The sequence below is a fragment of the Lactuca sativa genome, chromosome 1 (assembly GCF_002870075.4).
Source record: "Lactuca sativa cultivar Salinas chromosome 1, Lsat_Salinas_v11, whole genome shotgun sequence".
In the NCBI taxonomy this organism is placed as follows: domain Eukaryota; kingdom Viridiplantae; phylum Streptophyta; class Magnoliopsida; order Asterales; family Asteraceae; genus Lactuca; species Lactuca sativa.
In genome coordinates, this window is record NC_056623.2 from 40,805,268 (window position 1) to 40,824,267 (window position 19,000).

At 34.2% G+C, this 19,000-nt stretch overlaps 1 protein-coding gene and 1 long non-coding RNA gene across 4 annotated transcripts; one reads left to right on the forward strand and one right to left on the reverse strand.

The window, feature by feature from the left end:
* The first annotated feature begins 13,701 nt into the window (after positions 1-13,701).
* LOC111909664 (palmitoyl-monogalactosyldiacylglycerol delta-7 desaturase, chloroplastic) lies at positions 13,702-15,403 on the forward strand. Of its 2 annotated transcripts, none has more exons than XM_023905451.3 (5): positions 13,702-14,151; positions 14,322-14,402; positions 14,484-14,624; positions 14,722-14,828; positions 14,910-15,403. In XM_023905451.3, exons 1-5 carry the CDS (start codon positions 13,807-13,809, stop codon positions 15,118-15,120), a joined length of 885 nt encoding a protein of 294 aa, XP_023761219.1. In that variant the 5' UTR covers positions 13,702-13,806; the 3' UTR covers positions 15,121-15,403. The 2 variants fall into 2 exon arrangements, with proteins under 2 accessions (XP_023761219.1, XP_023761211.1); XM_023905443.3 differs by having other exon boundaries at positions 13,707-14,151; positions 14,262-14,402.
* LOC111909681 (uncharacterized) lies at positions 14,937-18,731 on the reverse strand. Of its 2 annotated transcripts, none has more exons than XR_002856284.3 (5): positions 18,147-18,731; positions 16,499-18,002; positions 16,226-16,403; positions 16,014-16,068; positions 14,937-15,597 (listed from the first exon to the last, which is right to left on the reverse strand). It is a non-coding gene; the product is annotated as an uncharacterized LOC111909681 (long non-coding RNA). The 2 variants fall into 2 exon arrangements; XR_006189314.2 differs by having other exon boundaries at positions 14,937-15,603.
* Positions 18,732-19,000: the final 269 nt, after the last annotated feature.

The window sequence follows — 19,000 nt, forward strand, 5'->3', positions numbered from 1 at the left end:
AATTAATAACTGGATTCCAATCCATAGCTATCAGTCCATGATTAGGGTAAAAAATCATTTTAGCCCTGACCTAGTTTGGACCAAGACTTAGGCATAAACCTATAATCCAAAAGGCCCAAAATCCAATTAGCCGCTCAAGGCCCATACTCGACCCAATTTCCAAATTGGGCCCAAACCCTTACATGGGCCTTACCCTAAAGCCCATCCATTCTCCTAGTCCAGAACACTTGCACTTAGATGACCCAACAAGAACCCAAGTAATTAATCCCAAAAGAAAGGCCCAACCTCGAAGCCTGAAACACAAAACCCAACAGACTAAGTACGCGGGACGTACTCAGCTATACGCTAAGCGTACATGCTAAATGGCTTGTACACCGTGCGTACAGACTTGTACGCCCAACGTACTCACCCATTAAGCCAAAACCCAGTTTAAGCACCTAATGCTTAAGACAAGAAGTCCAAACCACATATCTAATCCCTAATAAGTGTCTAGAACCATAAAGTCACTGACTTGGTGACTTTGCATGCCCCAAAAGGACCTAACTTCAAGATACATCACTTTACTTTCACTAAATGGACATAGTCTCATGCATGGGTGATTATAAAACCTAAAGGTTCCAATTTTATGGAATTTTAAGCTCAGAAACACCAAGAGTGGCAACTCATAGCTCCTAGAGTGGTGTCAAACCATTAGATCTCATTCATGGGGCGAAAAAGGGTCTAATACTCATATAAACTAGATCTAAGCTTCTAATGAACAATATGATAGCTTTTTACCTCAAATAAGTTAGAAATGGAGTAGAGAACTAGAATCCACAAGCTCTTCCTTGATCAACTACCTTGCACCAAACTCTTTCTTCTTGATAATGAACCAAAACACACTAAGAAGCATGCAATGAGCTCAAAAACACAAAGGAAAGGTCTAGGGTTTTGAAATGAGATTATAAGGTCTGTGGAGGCGAAGAAATGAGTGTTTCATGAGCCATGAGTGTGATTATATAGTGTCCAACCCCATAAATTAGGGTTTCACTAAATGGCACACATGCCCGTGTACATATACGTACACCTTGCGTACATGTCTGGAGTCCCGATCCCGCTTCGCATCAGTACGCTAAGTGTACCATGTGGTACGCCCCGCTTGTTCGATTCACAGCTTGTACGCTAAGCGTACCATATGGCATGCCCCGCGTACTACACAAGGACCAAAAATGCAACTTTTAAAATAACAAAGGGAAATAATGAAACATACCAAGATTCAAGTGTTAAAAATGTGTCATGAATGGGTGTCGCATCTTTGGGTTGAACTATTCGGCTCAAATGATCAATGGCCAGTTTCTCCTTCCCGCTTTTGTCTTTGATCTCAATACTGAACTCTTGCAAAAGCAACATCCACCGTATTAACCTCAACTTCGAATATTTTTTGGTAAGCAAGTGCTTTATAGCTGCATGGTCCGAATAGATGGTCACTTTAGTTCCAAGGAGGTATTTCCAGAACTTCTCTAGTGCAAAAACAATAGCAAGTAACTCTTTTTCTGTTGTGGTGTAGTTTATTTGTGCACTATTAAGGGTCTTGGACGTGTAGTAGATGAAATGATGTGATCAATCCACCTTTTGACCTAATACTGCCCCAACATCCGTTTTGCTTGCGTCACATGTGATCTCAAACAGGAGATCCCAATTAGATGGTTGGATGATTGGAGTGGATCGCATCAGTACGCTAAGCTGGTACGCCCCGCCTACTATACAAGGACCAAAAATGCAACTTTTAAAATAACAAAGGGCAATAATGAAATATACCAAGATTCATGTGTTACAAATGTGTCATGAATGGGTGTCACATCTTTGGGTGGAACTAATCGGCTCAAATGATCGAAGGTCAGTTTCTCCTTCCCGCTTTTGTCTTTGATCTCAATACCGAACTCTTGCAAAAGCAACATCCACCGTATTAACCTCGGCATCGAATATTTTTTGGTAAGTAAGTGCTTTATAGCTGCATGGTCCGAATAGATGATCACTTTAGTTCCAAGGAGGTATTTCCGGAACTTCTCTAGTGCAAAAACAATAGCAAGTAACTCTTTTTATGTTGTGGTGTAGTTTATTTGTGCACTACTAAGGGTCTTGGACGTGTAGTAGATGAAATAATGTGCTCAATCCACCTTTTGACCTAATACCGCCCCAACATCCATTTTGCTTGCGTCACACGTGATCTCAAATAGGAGATCCCAGTTAGGTGGTTGGATGATTGGAGCGAAGGTGATTAAATCCTTTAAATGATCGAAAACATATTTACATGGTTAAGTAAAGTCAAATTCAATATCTTTTTGGAGTAGTTGACACATCGACATCGAGATACTTGAGAAATCTTTGATGAACCACCGATAGAAACCTGCATGACCAAGAGATGAATGAAGTTCCCGAACATTTTTCGGGTAAGGAAGACTCTTGATAACATCTATCTTGGCTTTGTCAACTTCCAGGCCTTTTTGGGATACAATATGACCTAAAATCAATCCTTTGTCCACCATGAAATGACATTTTTCATAGTTAAGCATAAGATCCGTGTCAATGCACCTTTACAAAATTTTAGTTAGATTGCTTAAACATTTATCAAAGGAGTTTCCATAAACTATGAAATCATCCATGAAGACTTCAATGATGTTTTCAACATATTCAGAAAAAATGCTCACTATGCATCTCTGAAATGTTGCAGGTGCATTTTATAGACCAAAAGGCATACGCCTATAAGCAAATGTGCCAAAGGGACTAGTGAAGGTGGTTTTCTCTTGGTCTTCTGGGGCTACCGAAATTTAATGAAAACCCGAGAAACCATCTAAGCAATAGTAGTGAGATTTTCCCGCAAATGTCTCTAACATTTGGTCAATGAATGGCAATGGAAAATAGTCTTTTCTTGTTGAGGCATTCAACTTTCTATAGTCGATACAAACTCTCCACCCGTTTTGTACACAGGTTGGCACCAAATCTCCCTCAGAATTCTTGACAAATGTAACTCCGAATTTTTTTGGCACAACCTGAACGGGGCTCACCCATTTGCTATCGAAGACGGGGTAGATCATACCTGCATCCAAAAGCTTCATGATTTCTTTTATTACTACCCCATCATGGGTGGGTTTGATCTTCTTTGTGCCTCTTGGGTTGGTTTGAAGTTTTCCTTAATGAGAATCTTGTGCATTCATTAGGAATGACTCAACCCCTTTATGTCAGCAATTGTCCACCCAATAGACTTCTTACACTTTTTCAGCAAAGTCACCAACTCATCTTCTTCTGCAATGGACAACTTGTTGGAGATAAAAACAGGCAAAGTCTTTTATTCTCCAAGGTAGGCATACTTCAAACGATCTGGAAGAGTCTTCAATTCTAGCTTAGATGCCTGCACAATATAAAGAAGAAGTTTTGTGTCAAAAATGGGCAATTTCACCTTTGTATTTTCATACCTCATTTTCTTCCTTTCTTCCATGAACTCGACAGATTCCAACAACTCCTCATCTAGCTTGAAATTTTATGCAATCTCTTTGACTGAATTATTATCAAGTCCTGCTCAAAACTAACTCCAACAAATCATTGTTAGTCAACTCAAAACACTTTTCAGTCAAAGGTTGGATCATATCAACAAAATTTATACAATGAACATCACTTGGGTACCTCATTGCTTCATAGATATTGAAGTTGATGACCTCCCCATCGAATTCCATAGACAATATATCCTTGTAGAGATCAATTTTTTTATTTCTTTTTTTAAGAATGGTCTACTTAAAAGTAGGGAACTCGATGTTGTGTGGTCAAGATCTCCCATATCAAGCACATAAAAATCTACAGGAAAGACAAGTTCATTAACTTGCACTAGAACATCCTCTAATACACCTTTTGGGTGTACTATCAAACGATCTTCAAGTTGGATAATCACCACAGATTTTGTTAAAGTGCTTATTGCAATAGATTTATAAACAAAATATGGTAAAACATTAATTAAAGCTCTGGAATCTAGCATAACACGGGGGACATAAAGGTTTCCTAATTTACAAGGAACGGTGAAAACATCCGGATCCTTGCACTATGGTGGCATCCTTTTCTACAAAACTACGAAAACATTTTCACTTACTTTCACTGTCTCATTACCTCGCGGATACTTTTTATATGTGCAAAGTTCCTTAAGGAACTTAGCATATCTAGGTACCTGTTTAATCACGACTAAGAGAGGGATGTTGACTTAAACTGTTCAAAACATTGCCATGATTTCACTATATTCTCTCTCTTTTTTATTGCTTCTCAATCTTAATGGAAAAGGTGGTGGTGTGATCTTTTCTTCTTTTTCTTCCGGCTTCTTTTTCTCCACCATTTTTTCTTTCTCTTCATCATTCTTTGGTGGTTCCTCTATCACTAATTCCTCTTCTTCTTCTTCTTCTTCGGACATCTTTGGGGCATCATAATTCTTTCCACTCGTTAAGATAATTGCACAAGCATTATGCTTTGGGTTCTTTTCGGTTTGAGGAGACAGCTTTCCTTGATTCTCCATTTCACTCACCAATTGAGAAAGTTGTGCCATTTGTTGCTCAAGATTTTTTATGCTTGCCATGGTTTCTTGCTGAAAACTTTGAGTGCTAGTGGCAAGGATTTTTACTATGTCTTCTAAGGATATGCTTGATGAACTCATTTGTTGAGATGGTTGTTGTGGCTGCCTTGGCTGCAAATTTTGAGGTTGAAAATGTGGCCTTTTTTTGATGATGAGGAAATGGTGGTCTTTGTTGATAACCTAAATTTTGATTTCCTCCCTAACCTTGATTGTTATTCCACCTTTGGTCACCCCTTGGTTGCTCGTGTCCCCTATGATTCGACCCCGAATAGCCTCCTAAGGCATTTACTTTCACTTAACCTTCTTCTTGAATTTGAGGGCACATATCGGTAGGATGTCAGGTTTGAGTACATATACCACAAGGACGAGGTGTGGATTGCACACCTTTTTCTTTCCCGAGCATCATGGCAAATTTTTCAAGTTCGGATAATTGAGATTCAGTTTGTGGAGTACTAACTTCTTTGACACCTCGAGGTGCATCGGCGTACCACCCGTCTTCTTGAGAAGTGTGCTTTGAATCTTCAACCATATTCTCTATCAATTCTTGAATTTATGTGGGAGTCTTATCAACAATGGATCATCCACTTCAAGCATTAAGTAGCCTCCTTTGCCATGGAAACATTCCCCCATAGAAGTATTGAAGGAGATTGTATTCGAAGATACCATGTTTCGGACATCGGGTGCACAACTTTTTGAATATTTCCCAATAGATGTGCAAGGCTTCATTCTTTTTCTACTTGATGTCGATAATTTCCCTACACAAGGTTGAAGCTTTCATTTTTGGGAAATACACCTCTAGGAACAACCATGCAAGATCTACCCATGTAGTAACTGTCCCCGGTGGGAGGTCATAAAGCCAATCTTTTGTTGCATCTTGCACCGCAAAAAGGAATGCGCTAAGCTTCATTTGATCCTCCATGAAATTGTGCGGTTTCATGCCGACACACACAACACGGAATTTGTTGAGGAACTTGTGGGGATCTTCATTTTCAAGGCCTCTAAAGGTTGGGAATAAGTGGATGAGTCCAGATTTTATTTCAAGGTTTGTGGCTGCCAGATATGTGATGCAAAGAGGTTGTTGAGTAACCTCTTTCCTCACCCATTGGCAAAGGACTTGCTCGGGTGGATTACCTCCATTTCCTCCTTGATCTCCCATGGTAGAAGCGGGAATTGAGGTTTCTGTAGGTGTAGGTTCTTGGTTATTGTGAGTGGGTGAGGAAGGTGGTGTGATATTTGTAGGTGAGGATGTTTGTGGTGAGAGTGAGAGAGTTTCTGTTTCGGATGCAAATACACTTGAAAGTGGTATATCCTCCCAAATATTTATGAAAGAAGGAGTGGATGATGAAGAAGTCCCAGAACCCGATTGCCTCTTACGAAGCTTGGCTTGCTTCCGTAACCAATTTGCAGTCTTCTCTATCTCCGAGTCAATTGGCAATAGTGTATCTATACGAAAAAATGTAGGCATAAACAATTAGTAACACCATGTCCCCAACAACGGCGCCAATTTGTTAGGCGTGTCAAACCCAACAAATAATAGGGGTACAACAGACTCCAAATACACTGCTTTAATGCACTAAAAAGTAGTACAAGGCAAGTAGGGTCGAACCACAGAGACGCATGATAAAAGTATATACCTCTTTGCGCAAGGTACTTTAATCACAAGAGGGGATTTTGTTTGCAAAATTAAAATAAAAAAATAACAATCTACTTTAAAAACATGCAAAAAATGAAATAAACTTGTACAAAATTTGATTGAGTGGTTCCCGTTATAGTTCTCAATGTTGTTTTTCAACTTGATTATGACTTGATGTAATTCATGATTGTTATTTTAAGTTAGTATTGAAAGATATTAACATGATCTAATACCTCTTGCTTGCCAAAGTATCTAACCATAACATGCTCTTTGACCAGACATAGCTTTACTAATTCAACCTAAACACGCTCTTAGATTGTATTGAAAAATTGCATTAAGTTTTGTACAAACTTCGCGACAGTGTTCATTTCTTCTCATATGCTCGGAAGTGTGAAAACATTTGATATATGTTTTACAATAAGAAACTTATTGTTTGTTGCCAATTATTAACTTAATAGAACGATTAGATGCCCTAAAAGTTAATTAACTATACAAAAATTCAATTCATAAAAGTGACCAATCAAACACAAATCAAATTCAAGGGTTCTAGTTTAAACAAAAGCATAATCACTAGATTAGAATCACAAATCAAACATCGAATCATATGCTTCAAGTCAAGCAATCAACCTGTTTTGAACAAGAACTAGAAATTAGGGTTTTTTAGCCACACATGGCTAAGAAGGAATCAATCAAAAAGAAAGATGGAATTGGAAATGTTTCATGCTTACAAATGGAAATCAAAAATGTTTGCAATGATTAGGAACCTTCAAAAGCTCCAAAAAATCAACCAAAATCGCCCCAGGTTTGCCAAAACTGAAGGGTTTTGAGCATTCTAACACTCCTACGGTGTACATGCAACCCTAGATGCCTTGGATCTATGTTTTCTCTATTATACATGCAAACTTTCAATTTTCGAAGGCATCATCCTAACTAGCATACTATGGAGTATATATACTACAAAAATCTAGTTAGATGACTTACCTTTGTTGTAGCTTAGAAACCTTAAGTCTTCACACAACACCACCAACAATGGAGGACTTGAGAAGATATTGTCTTGCACACACAAAATCAGCTAGCCCTCTTGTATCTCACTTAAGTGCCGATTTTGGTTGCCATGAGGTTCCTTATATAGTGTGACACAACTAGGGTTACACCATGCAAACCCTAATGTGCATGACTTTCCACATTCCTTAGGCTCCATGAGTTTTAACCTCCATGTAGTATCCATGGGTCACCACATGGGTTTAGCCCAACATAAAGAACTATGGATTATAAGCCCACTTTATAAGTATGAATGATTTACACAATCAATCCTCATATATTTAATTAGTCTCTTTTGATCACCAAATTAATTCTTGATCAATACTAATTAAATAATATGATTTCATATTAATATATTAGAACTTATAATATATTAATAAATCATAAATATCCTCTTCTCAAAAGTCAATCCTTACAAATTGTTCCGGTGCCATGCAACCAAAATGGACCATGCTACTCTCGGGTCAAGTACATACCAATTATAGTTATGGACTTAGACACTAAATCCAACAAAAACTTACTCCAGAACTGTCTAATTGAAAGAATGGTGACATCCCCTTTTTTAATAACTGCTTATGTGCCTAACTCAAGGCCGTGCGTTTTTAGCATGGCCATGCCTTTTGCCCATGTGTTTTTAGCATGGCCATGTATCTTGATCATGTGTTTTTAGCATGGCCCATGATTTTTGCTAAAAGTCCAATAAGTCTTCATAGTTGGCTCATTCTTTAGTCTAGCTTCACCCCAAGTCATGTTGCTCAAATATAAGATGAAAAAAAGGACAAACACGACCCGTTTCGGTGTGACACGGACTGTGTTTCAAACGTAGTCATTTGCTATGATGATATGCAACAACGTATTATGGTGTGTTTGGGTACCTAAGCTTATATATATCCGTAAGGGTAATTCACTTTTCCTATATATATATATATATATATATATATATATATATATATATATATATATATATATATATATATATAATGTCATCAATGCAGGGGCGGGGTGGGGCGGGGCAGGTTGGGGATTGGTATACCTGGCCCTGACCCCATCCCCAGTTTTAGCATAATGGGGATCCCCAGTCCCATCTCCGGTACCCGTTTTTACAGGGAATACCCGTCCCCAATTGGGGCGGGTCAATCGGGTTACCCACTGGATCGGGTGAAATTTCCATGTCTACTTGTTGCACAATACTCTTGAGGCCGCCCTCCATTTCAATAATCATAGATATATGTTTTATATATTGATAATCGTTTTAAAATAAATAACTTTAACTTGTATTACCTTCGTCCCAAATTAATTGTCAACATTTGACTTATAAAGTTTTTATTCTTTCACTTTGACCTTAAATATTTTTTTTCGATAATACTTGATGCAACAATATGAATGTATTGTATTTTAAATATCTTTTCATTGTTATAAGTTTCATCAAGTAATATATAACACAAATAAAAATATTTAAGGTTAAAATTGAAAAAAAAAATAAACAAAAAAAAAACTTCAAAAGTCAAAAGTGGACAATTAATTTGGGATAGAACGAGTAATACTATGTTTCTTATGTTTCTTTGAAGATTTTGAAGGTCACAGTTTTATGCTCACAAGTTTGTTTCTTGATGGTTCCGATCTGATTCATGCATCTGCATTGCTTCGATCCATGTGTGGTTTAATGCATAATTTTGTTTATAGAATTTGATTTTTTCCGACAATTATGATTTTGACATATCTCAGTATTTAATAAATTGATTATGGGATTCTTCAACTTCCTTGCATCTAGTGGTATTGATCTTCATAGCAAACAAATTGAACTCCACCGAAGATCTGCTATTTCTAATGCCTTTTCCGACGATTTTACACAAGGGAGATCCAGAGATCTGCATCTAGGGTTCTAAACCCAAGTGAAGTTAACGAAGTTGGAAGAGACTATTAAAGAAGGTTGAGGATTGATGCCGAAATTAGGTACTTAGAGCATCCACAATTGCATTGTTTAATGTGAGAGTTGAATGAGATGGCATGTCTAATTGACATTCAATAGATTAAATTCTATCATTGTGGGATGCCATGTTGGCATTCAATGAGTATGGAGTTCAATGACCATTGAACCGAGTTCAATGGGAAAAAAGAAACCTTTTAACTATTAAATATATATTCCATGGGAAAAAGAAAACTTTCTAACCATTAAATATATATTCCATTGAACTCTATTGAGTTCAATGCATTATAAAAAAATTAATGTAGAGTTTTATAGTAATTAAAATGATGATGTGTTATTTTATTAAACTTTAATAAATTTAATGCATTATGAATGTTCTTAATTTTAACTTTCAAATTTAAAAATGAGACGTTAGATATTACATTTGGACAAATGTTGACTTAAAATGCCTCATTTGAATAATTTAATGAGTTTCCTTTTTTCATTTTCATACTAGAGTCTATTTGACAAAAAAAAAAAAAAAAAAAAAAAAATACTTGTAAGTAAAAAAACAATTGATTAAAAACATATAAAAGTTAGAATATGAGGTTTTATAATAATTCTAATCTCAAAAACAATAAATATCTTATAGTAAAGGTCCATTAATTTTACATGCATATCTCAGCCACCTGGCCACCCCACATGCATTATCCGATCTAAATGTGCCCTATACATATCATCATTTCCCTTAATAGAAATGTAGCCTATTTTAGCATATGAGATACAACTTATATAAAAACATGTACCCAAAAAAAGTAAAAGTCATATGCATGGAAATTTTGTAATTAAACATAATTTTTCACGTTGTATCATGTGGAATAAAGGTACTTTAGTTCATATTTTTATGGTTCAGTCTCTATGCTTTAGTTTTATCATCTATATCCAATTAATAATGTCGAATTAACAGTTGATAAATTGTGGTGTTACTGTTACAAATATAAATAATATATAGATAAACTAGATCCTTGATGGATAAACTTGTCATGGTGAGAAAAAAAAATATATCAATATGAAATTCTAACGATGGCGCTGCCGTGGTGTCATATTCATTTTTTGACACTTAATATCTGTCACATGCATGCAAGATTGAAAATATAGAACTTTGAAGCTTTTAATGCATACGAGATTGGACCACACGCACATTGCCATTTTTTTTTACTTGAACCGATTAATTCAACGTTAGATCAATATTTTGCTTTTTTTTTTTTTATTTTTTTTTTATTTTTTTTTTTAATAAAATTGCTATAATAAATGATACTATGTAGTTTTTAGTTGCCTAATTAAAACTGCATTCATATAACTTAGGATACCTTTCATAAAACATTACTTCTAAATCAATATTTTTATACTATAAACGATACTTCAAACCTCAACCCTTTTTTCAACAAACTAATATACCCATATGTCCAAGGACTCGGGTCGTGTGGAGGTGTGGACTAAAAAACACAAACAGTTAATTATATATTATGTGGTTATTTTTTTAGGAACATGTATCACTCCTCCCATTCACTGCAAGAAATAAAAGTATTACCGGTGACAGACGTCGCCGCTAAAGGTCCAATATATCGCCGTTAAAGGTATTAGCAACGACATGTCGCCGCTAAATGATCGTCGCTGATGCTACATTGGTCGCCGCTGATGCTCCATTCGTCGCCGTTAAAGTTGCATCGCCACTAATGCTCTCCGTCGCCACTAAAGGCGTCGCTGCTATTAGTATGTATTTCTATTCATACAAATACACATATACATACACAATACACATACAAAATTCATATATACATATATACGAAAATACATACACATACATAATACACATATACATACGAAAAAACATACACATACATATACATAAAAATACATATATACATAGGATTGCACATACAAAAACATATATACATACATAATACATTCAAAATACACATATACACACAAATAAACATCCATATCTACAAACACAAAATACACTTATAAATACACATCAATGCTAGAAATTTAGTAAGGAGAAATGAAAAGGAAAAGGAGAACATGGAGCAGAGATGGGTGAAATTGCAAAGTTTTTTGTGAAATTCCGATGAGGTCGACGATAATGGTGAGCAGATAGAAGAAGGAGAACACAGAAAAATGGAGCAGAGAAGGGTTTTAATGTCGACGGCCTTTAGCGGCGACACATACTCATTGGCAGCTACACATGGGAGGGAAAACAACGCGGAGTTTTCTACGTCGTTGGATCATCTCTTAAATCAACGGATGAGATTGAAAGGACACAGATCACCAAAATAAGTCTTTAGCGGCGACACACACTTTTTAACGACGACACACCGAAGGGAAAACAACGCGGAATTTCTTATGACATCCTAGTCGTAGAATCATCTTTTAAATCAATGGATGAGATTGAAATGACATGATCGCCAAAATAAGCCTTTAGTGGCGACGGTGACTTTTAGCGGCGACAAAAAACACGTTTGTTTTTTATCGCCGCTAAAAGTCCCCGTCACTGCTATTGCCAGTTATTCTTGTAGTGATTACCACCACCACATGTCCCTTTTGTTCATACTATTCTTTTTTTATTATAAGTTTTGATATTTATCATATAATTTCAATGCCTTTTAATGAAAGAAACTATATTATTTATAAAAAAAATGTTTGTAGCTTTGGTTTTGTGATATAATTATCATGGTTTAAATTAAGAATGTTAATGTGTGATTTGAAATTTAATGACCAAATGGTGACCAACCCGAGTTAAGTGTTTGGATCCAAATGCTTATCCCATCTATATATATGGTGTCAGATTTTCTTCATTTTTTTTGGGTTGGTTATCCATTCGGGTCATCAAATTCTAAATCACACTCCGGAGTAGGCTTAGGGCCGATAGTTGCTAAGGTTTTACAGTTATAAATACTTGTGGTTTCCATTTGTAATCATTTTGAAAGAGTCTGATGATATAAGAGTTATCCGGTTCATGTCCATAGACATATGGTACGTTAAATCTCTTTGTCATTTTAATTATTGTGTCTGAGCGAACCAAAATAGATGGTGCGGAATTGACAATAATCAATTCACCATCATTTATAAAAATTAATCATATAAGAAAAAACTTGAAGTTAATATATTAATAGTACGTAGTTAGGTTTGCGAACTATATCCAACATAACTTTTGATCTGACATAAAATAAATTGTGAAATCATGTTCAAAAAACAACTTTAATCTTGTAAATATCACAAATAGTTCGTAAGATTATATATTTTTGTGAAACATACATATATTCCCTATATAAGAAGTTAATGAGCATTTTTTTTCACTTGAATTGCTATACTTAGATTTTATATATGTCAAGACTTTGAACCACATTAAATTCTTTATGTAAGTTGGTTGTGAAGTTTTGATGTCGGCTCCTTAGTTCTAGATCTCGTATTCCGCGCCTGATCTCATAAAGCCATAGACACCATATATACTTTATGATATAGAAACCATAGTAGTTAAATCTATACATGTTCAATCTATGAAAGCAAAATGGGTATGTATTAAGACTTGATCATGTTAAATGGGTGTGTAATTGAGACTCAAGGTTAACATATAATTAACGTGTTTATAGTTGATCTTTTAATGATAAATATATTAAAAAAAAAGATCATATGATTTTATGGTTTTAGAAAGATAATTTTCTTCCTTCATACAGAGTGTACAGTTTCATTTATTGACACACTTACTCCACCAGTCTGTATATATATATATATATATATATATATATATATATATATATATATATATATATATATATATATATATATATATATATATATATATATATATATATATATATATATATATATATATATATATATATATATATATATATATATATATATATATATATATATATATCGTATTTATTCCATCCCACTTACCCTATTACCCCCAATAACTTCACCATTTATGTCCATGTTACAATGAAATAGCATTTCACTTTTATGTCGATCCATGGACCATGTTTAATCTGAATAACGCGCGTTCACTTAAATGGACATAGGACATAACAGACACCAAACCAAGAATCCCTAATACTGAAATGGTGAAAAAACGATACCTACTCCCAAACTGAATAAACAATATTGGTACCAAATTTCATGATTTTAGAGTACCAAGTACCGTCTCATGATATATTTAAATTTGGAACCGGTATTGGTTCGGTACCGGTATATAATCGGGGTTTGGTACTAACGGTAGTATCAAATATTTATAAGAAAAAAAATGAGAGTAAAATAAAAATAAAGGGAAGACTTATTTTCATTACTTTTATGAAATAGTTCTATTAATTCTATGTGCAAATTGCTAATAACTTGGTTGTTAATGTGAAGACTCTTGTTAAGTGTAGCATGAAAATGTAAGTCCCCATTGATTGTATAATAAAAAAAATTAAACACTACATAAGACTTACATGCATGACATATTGACATCATTACATGCATTTCACCAACCCTCTCCAAACCTCATGAAACTGTTTTTTTCTTTATAAATATCACCACTTCGTACATACATATTACCACAAATCCTACGCTCATTTTATTCATCATTTAAAAATGAGAAATCTGGTCACGGTTTCCAATGGTGTAAATGAGTCAGAGTTCGGCAAAATACTGCTTTCAGATGTAGTGGTTACAAGTAAGAGAAACCTCTTCTGGGGACGAAAATGGAGGAACATCGACATTCAAATGGGTGTTGGGATTTTAGCTATTCATTTACTAGCACTTGTCGCACCATTTAAGCTTGCTTGGGATGCTTTCTTGTTTGCATTTTGGACATGGGTGTTGTGTGGGATTTGTGGTGTAACTTTGTCGTATCATCGTAATCTAGCACACCACAGCCTCAAACTGCCTAAGTGGCTTGAGTACACGTTTGCTTATCTTGGGGTCCTCTCTTTCCAGGTTGGTTTTTATTTTCTTTCATACATATATTCTTTAATTAATCATTAGTTACTTAACTAAACACTCATATGAAGATTACTTTATATATATATATATATATATATATATAGAGGGATCCAATCTTTTGGGTGAGCATTCATAGGTTTCACCATCAATTCGTTGATTCCCAGAAAGATCCACACTCTCCAACTTTTGGGTTTTGGTATAGTCATATGGGTTGGCTCTTTGATAGCGGCTACATTATCGAAAAGGTACCTTGTGTGTTTGTATTCCAAAAAAAATAAGTTTGTTTTGGCTAATTATCTCATTTAAGTTGATCATATATTTTGCAGTATAAAGAACGTAATAACGTAGAGGATTTAAAGAGTCAAGTATTCTATAGGTTCCTTCAAAGAACATATATATTTCATATATCCGCATTTGCAGCCTGCGTGTATGCTTATGGTGGATTTACCTACTTTGTTTGGGCTGTGGTAAGACTTTGCAATATGAATAATACAAATCACTGTCTTGTTTCCATTTCCATATACAATTAATCATGAATTTATTGACTCATGAGCATTTATGTAGGGTGTTGCACCTACATGGGGTTATCATACGACGTTTCTAGTGAACTCAGCTTGTCATGTATGGGGATATCAAAAGTGGGAGACTGGTGATCTCTCCAAGAATAATTGGTACACAATTAAAGTTCAAAATGTAAATTTATATATAAAGCAATTCATTTGGAAATACTTATATTTAATATGCACACACAGGTGGGTTGCATTGCTTACTTTTGGAGAAGGATGGCATAATAATCATCATGCATTTGAATATTCAGCAAGACATGGGCTAGAATGGTGGCAAATTGACTTTTGTTGGTACATGATAAGGTTTCTTGAAGCAATAGGATTGGCTACCGCTGTTAAGTTGCCAACTGAAGCTCACAAACTAAAGAAATCATTGTCTCACAATAAGTTCAAGTGATGGACATCACATAAATATTTCATGAATTATGAGATATGATTCCTTTTACATGTCAATGTCTATTTTTATGTGTAGAATCTCATTAAATAACAATTAAAGCATGAAAATTGCAAAAATAATGGCATATAATCGTGTATGATTTTAGTAATTGTACGGGTAATTAAAAGCTTCTAATCCTAATGCTCTGTATGTGGTTACATTTGAGAATGTGTGTAACTTTTGTGTAATATATGAGGTGTTCTCTTTTTGTACCCTCTTTTTGAATATATCCAATTTCTAATAATAGCATATAATCGTGTATTATTTTTGCATTATAAAGCAGCACAATAAAATGCACGAATGTTTGCATGAATTGGTGAGTGCTTTGAAAATATACCTAATTTTGGTGTTGTACATTTTACATGAAACTCACCAAGAAAACTTTAACAGATTAACTAACATCAATTGCATCAGTACCCTTATTCAACAAATCTATCCCTGCATCTCAAAAAACAACAAATTTGCAAGCATGTCAGGGATTGAAATCTATGGAAATTTTGCACGGATATACATGAAATAAAGATAAAGCAGCAACACTTTTGTACATAAGGAAAAAATGTCATGAAACGGATTGGATTAAGCCACTTAACTTTCAATTTTTATCTATTGTTTTGTTGTAATTTTTATATTTTTTATTGACATGAAGTGGTGTTGATGTGTTGTTACATATGAATTGGTGGGTTTATATTTTTTGAAACAATTTCATCATATAGTAACCAGCTTTCTGTTTGTTCCAATACCTGATCGCTAAAATATAAAGTAATTGCATCAAGAAAAAGTTTTCAATGGAGTGAAGTATTCCGATTCCAATCAAACACTACAAAAATTATTGCATACAAGGAGAGGGGAGATACCTACAACAACTTCTGTGCATATGGATTTGGGTTAGCTGGCCTGAGGAAGATATACCTAGAAATAAGGATCAAATATGAAAGGTTTAAATTTTGGATTCAATATGGAAAAAAAAATCAGAGGGACCACTTTGGAATTCGCTCTAAATAAACAAAATAACAAAAAAAAATCAATGAAAATTTAAATCAAGAGTAAAAAATAGAATGAAACACACCTGACCATAAGGTTCTAAATGAGATAATCCTTTCTTCTGGGATCAAGAGTTGGATCCCTATAACCTTTTCTTATTTCTGACTCAAGCTCATTTTAATTCATCCGAAATACATCTTTACACCCTGGCTTAAATGTATAATCATTTGGATTCAATGCTTCATGTTCATGTACATCACGTCCTAAAATCATTAACAAAAAAAAAAAGAATAGTAAATTTTATTTTTAAATGACCATTTTAGCCTTGGACCAAAACAGGATTACACATCTCACTCACCTGGTTTACTTTTGGCATCTGTATCAACAACAGGTGTCGGGTGGTTTTGGTTTCAATCCTAACACAATCACCCAAATTAAAAGTTATTATCACGATTAAAAATCTAAACTTGTATATAAATAAATAAATTACAACATCTATTTATTTAGACAAAGGCCTTACCAAATTTCATGAAGTTTGTTTATACAGTTGAACACACATAAAATACCATCAAATAATAGATGCAAGTTAACAGAAGCAAAGGTCTGATAACAGTACATGTTAAGAACTGCAAAATCACTAAACTCTAGAAATTGAATATGAAAACATGGAAGATAAATAAAATAACTTGTTTGTTTGGCCATTAGCCTTAGTTTTAACAATAAAACTGATAGAAAAATATGGTGTTCCAAGTGCCATTGGTTACATATACCTGAGCAAAGTCGAGCAAAACTACAACAATTATAAATTTTTTATAAAAATTAGATTAAAACCCATTCAAAAAAGTATACTGATTAAATTATTGTATTAGCTTATTCATATGTAAGTGCAGGTAAATAAATTAGTAATAAAATCTTGTTCAAGCATTTCATTGAGCACTTAGTATGCATGATCAAACTTATTATGATATGTATTGCATGATCAGGAAACTGTATTGGAAGTCGATTACTTTTAATATATCTCGTATAGTTATAAACTAAGACTTCTAAAGGATGCTTAGTTTGAAATAAGTTGAATAATTGAATAGTCTCATTATGGAGTAAATTATGAGATTAAGGCGGAGTGTAGTAGTCCTCATTTTTCTAGACAATCAGAAATGATGTTCTGAATCTGACAACCGATAGGTATGTCTGTGTCATCTATCAGAGTAGGATGACAACACTTGATTATTCTAGACGGTCTTGTGAATTACGTTGCTAGTGTGAACTTATAACATATAGACGTAGATAAAACGGGATACAATATTTATCGAACACTCTAAACATTGGTTGTCTTTAAATGACTTACATTGGCCAAGGAATCCCCTAGCTGTGTAGTTAGTTAGTTGCTCAAACGACTCATCATGGAAGGTGATTCTTCTAGATGATCGTTGAACTAGGATTTATAAGAATCGGTCGGACTGCGTGGGTATTGGTAGATTGTTTTATAGATATCTACGTTGGATTATATGTATCTATATTGTATGTTGAGAACTTCCCACTTGGTCATTGCATAAAGCGTTGTACGTGGATTTGAAAGAAAATAGAAGTATTATTTTGGTTTAAAATGATAAGATTGGTTGGTATTTACAAAAATAAAAAATAAAAATAAAACAAAATAAATTAATATTGGAAAAAAGAAGACAGAAAGAAAGGACATCGACACCACAAAGCTGGGCACAACCACACTAGAAACGGTGTGGTGGTGTGGGCCGTGTCTTTGCTGGCATCCGTGGCTGATGAACGGCCACTCCCAACAGCCTCACCATTGCTTGTGACAAATACTCTTTCCACTTTTGAAAGCCTAGAGACCAGAACAACATAACCTAATAAAGCATAGAAAATAGAGTGTCTCTGTCACAACTTACAACCATGAACAGAAGAAAATGCAAAGAAAGTGGAGCGTGACAACAAGCAATAGAATAATTATCAAGAGAAAGATTGGAAACCCATACGAAGAAAAGACGTACCCGCTTTCCGTCAAACCCATTGGTGCGATTCATGAACATGCAATCCAACATAGGAATTTGAGTTTTCAAGTATTTTGAAAGGATTCACAACAGATTATGGTTTATATGGAAATTAAACCAAAAAAAAATCGAAGAATAAATATATCATTAATTGAAAGGCAAATTCAGGAGAACAGTGATGGTTGCAATTTCACGAAATCTAAATCAATTCGCTCAATTCTTCAGTATTGATCGACATAATGGAAGCATACCGATTGTATTTTGGTTACAATCCAGTGATGTTCCAAGCTGATATACAAGTACAACAGAGAGGCAATAGGCTTTGTTACAGAGATCATTTAGCTTTTTGAAAGATTCAATTTAGTGGCAGGGGAAGAAAGCGTCTTTTCGGTATTTCTTTTTTAGCAGGCGCCTTGAAAAAAGAAAAAAACATATCATCTAATAATTTTTTATGAGTATTTTTAATTAGAGATCACACCATCACGCGATACAGAAAAATTCTTCACATGATTGTAGTGACGCAATTAATGTTAAAAACATAATTATATTATTGTTTAATAGAAAATGACAGAAGGTTTGTTCATTTTTGTGAATTTGAACTGATGTTCATAGAAAATTATATTTCGAAAAAATATTGAGTATATAGTAATACAAAATCGTGCTTTGTATAGATATAAAATAAGAGAATAAATTTTATAACGATATGAAAAGGGTATATAAAATTAGAAAATATATTTTATAACGATAAAAGAAAAAATATATTTAATAATATATTCTTATTTATACCGAATATTACATGATAAGAGTTATAACTATAAAATCATATATATATATATATATATATATATATATAT

Excerpts from the sequence above, each read along its gene's own strand:
- LOC111909664 (XM_023905443.3), top strand. The coding sequence starts at position 13,807 with ATGAGAAATCTGGTCACGGTTTCCAATGGTGTAAATGAGTCAGAGTTC. Across the intron at positions 14,403-14,483 it reads GCGGCTACATTATCGAAAAG|TATAAAGAACGTAATAACGT; the intron begins GTACCTTGTGTG and ends TATATTTTGCAG. Across the intron at positions 14,829-14,909 it reads GATCTCTCCAAGAATAATTG|GTGGGTTGCATTGCTTACTT; the intron begins GTACACAATTAA and ends ATGCACACACAG.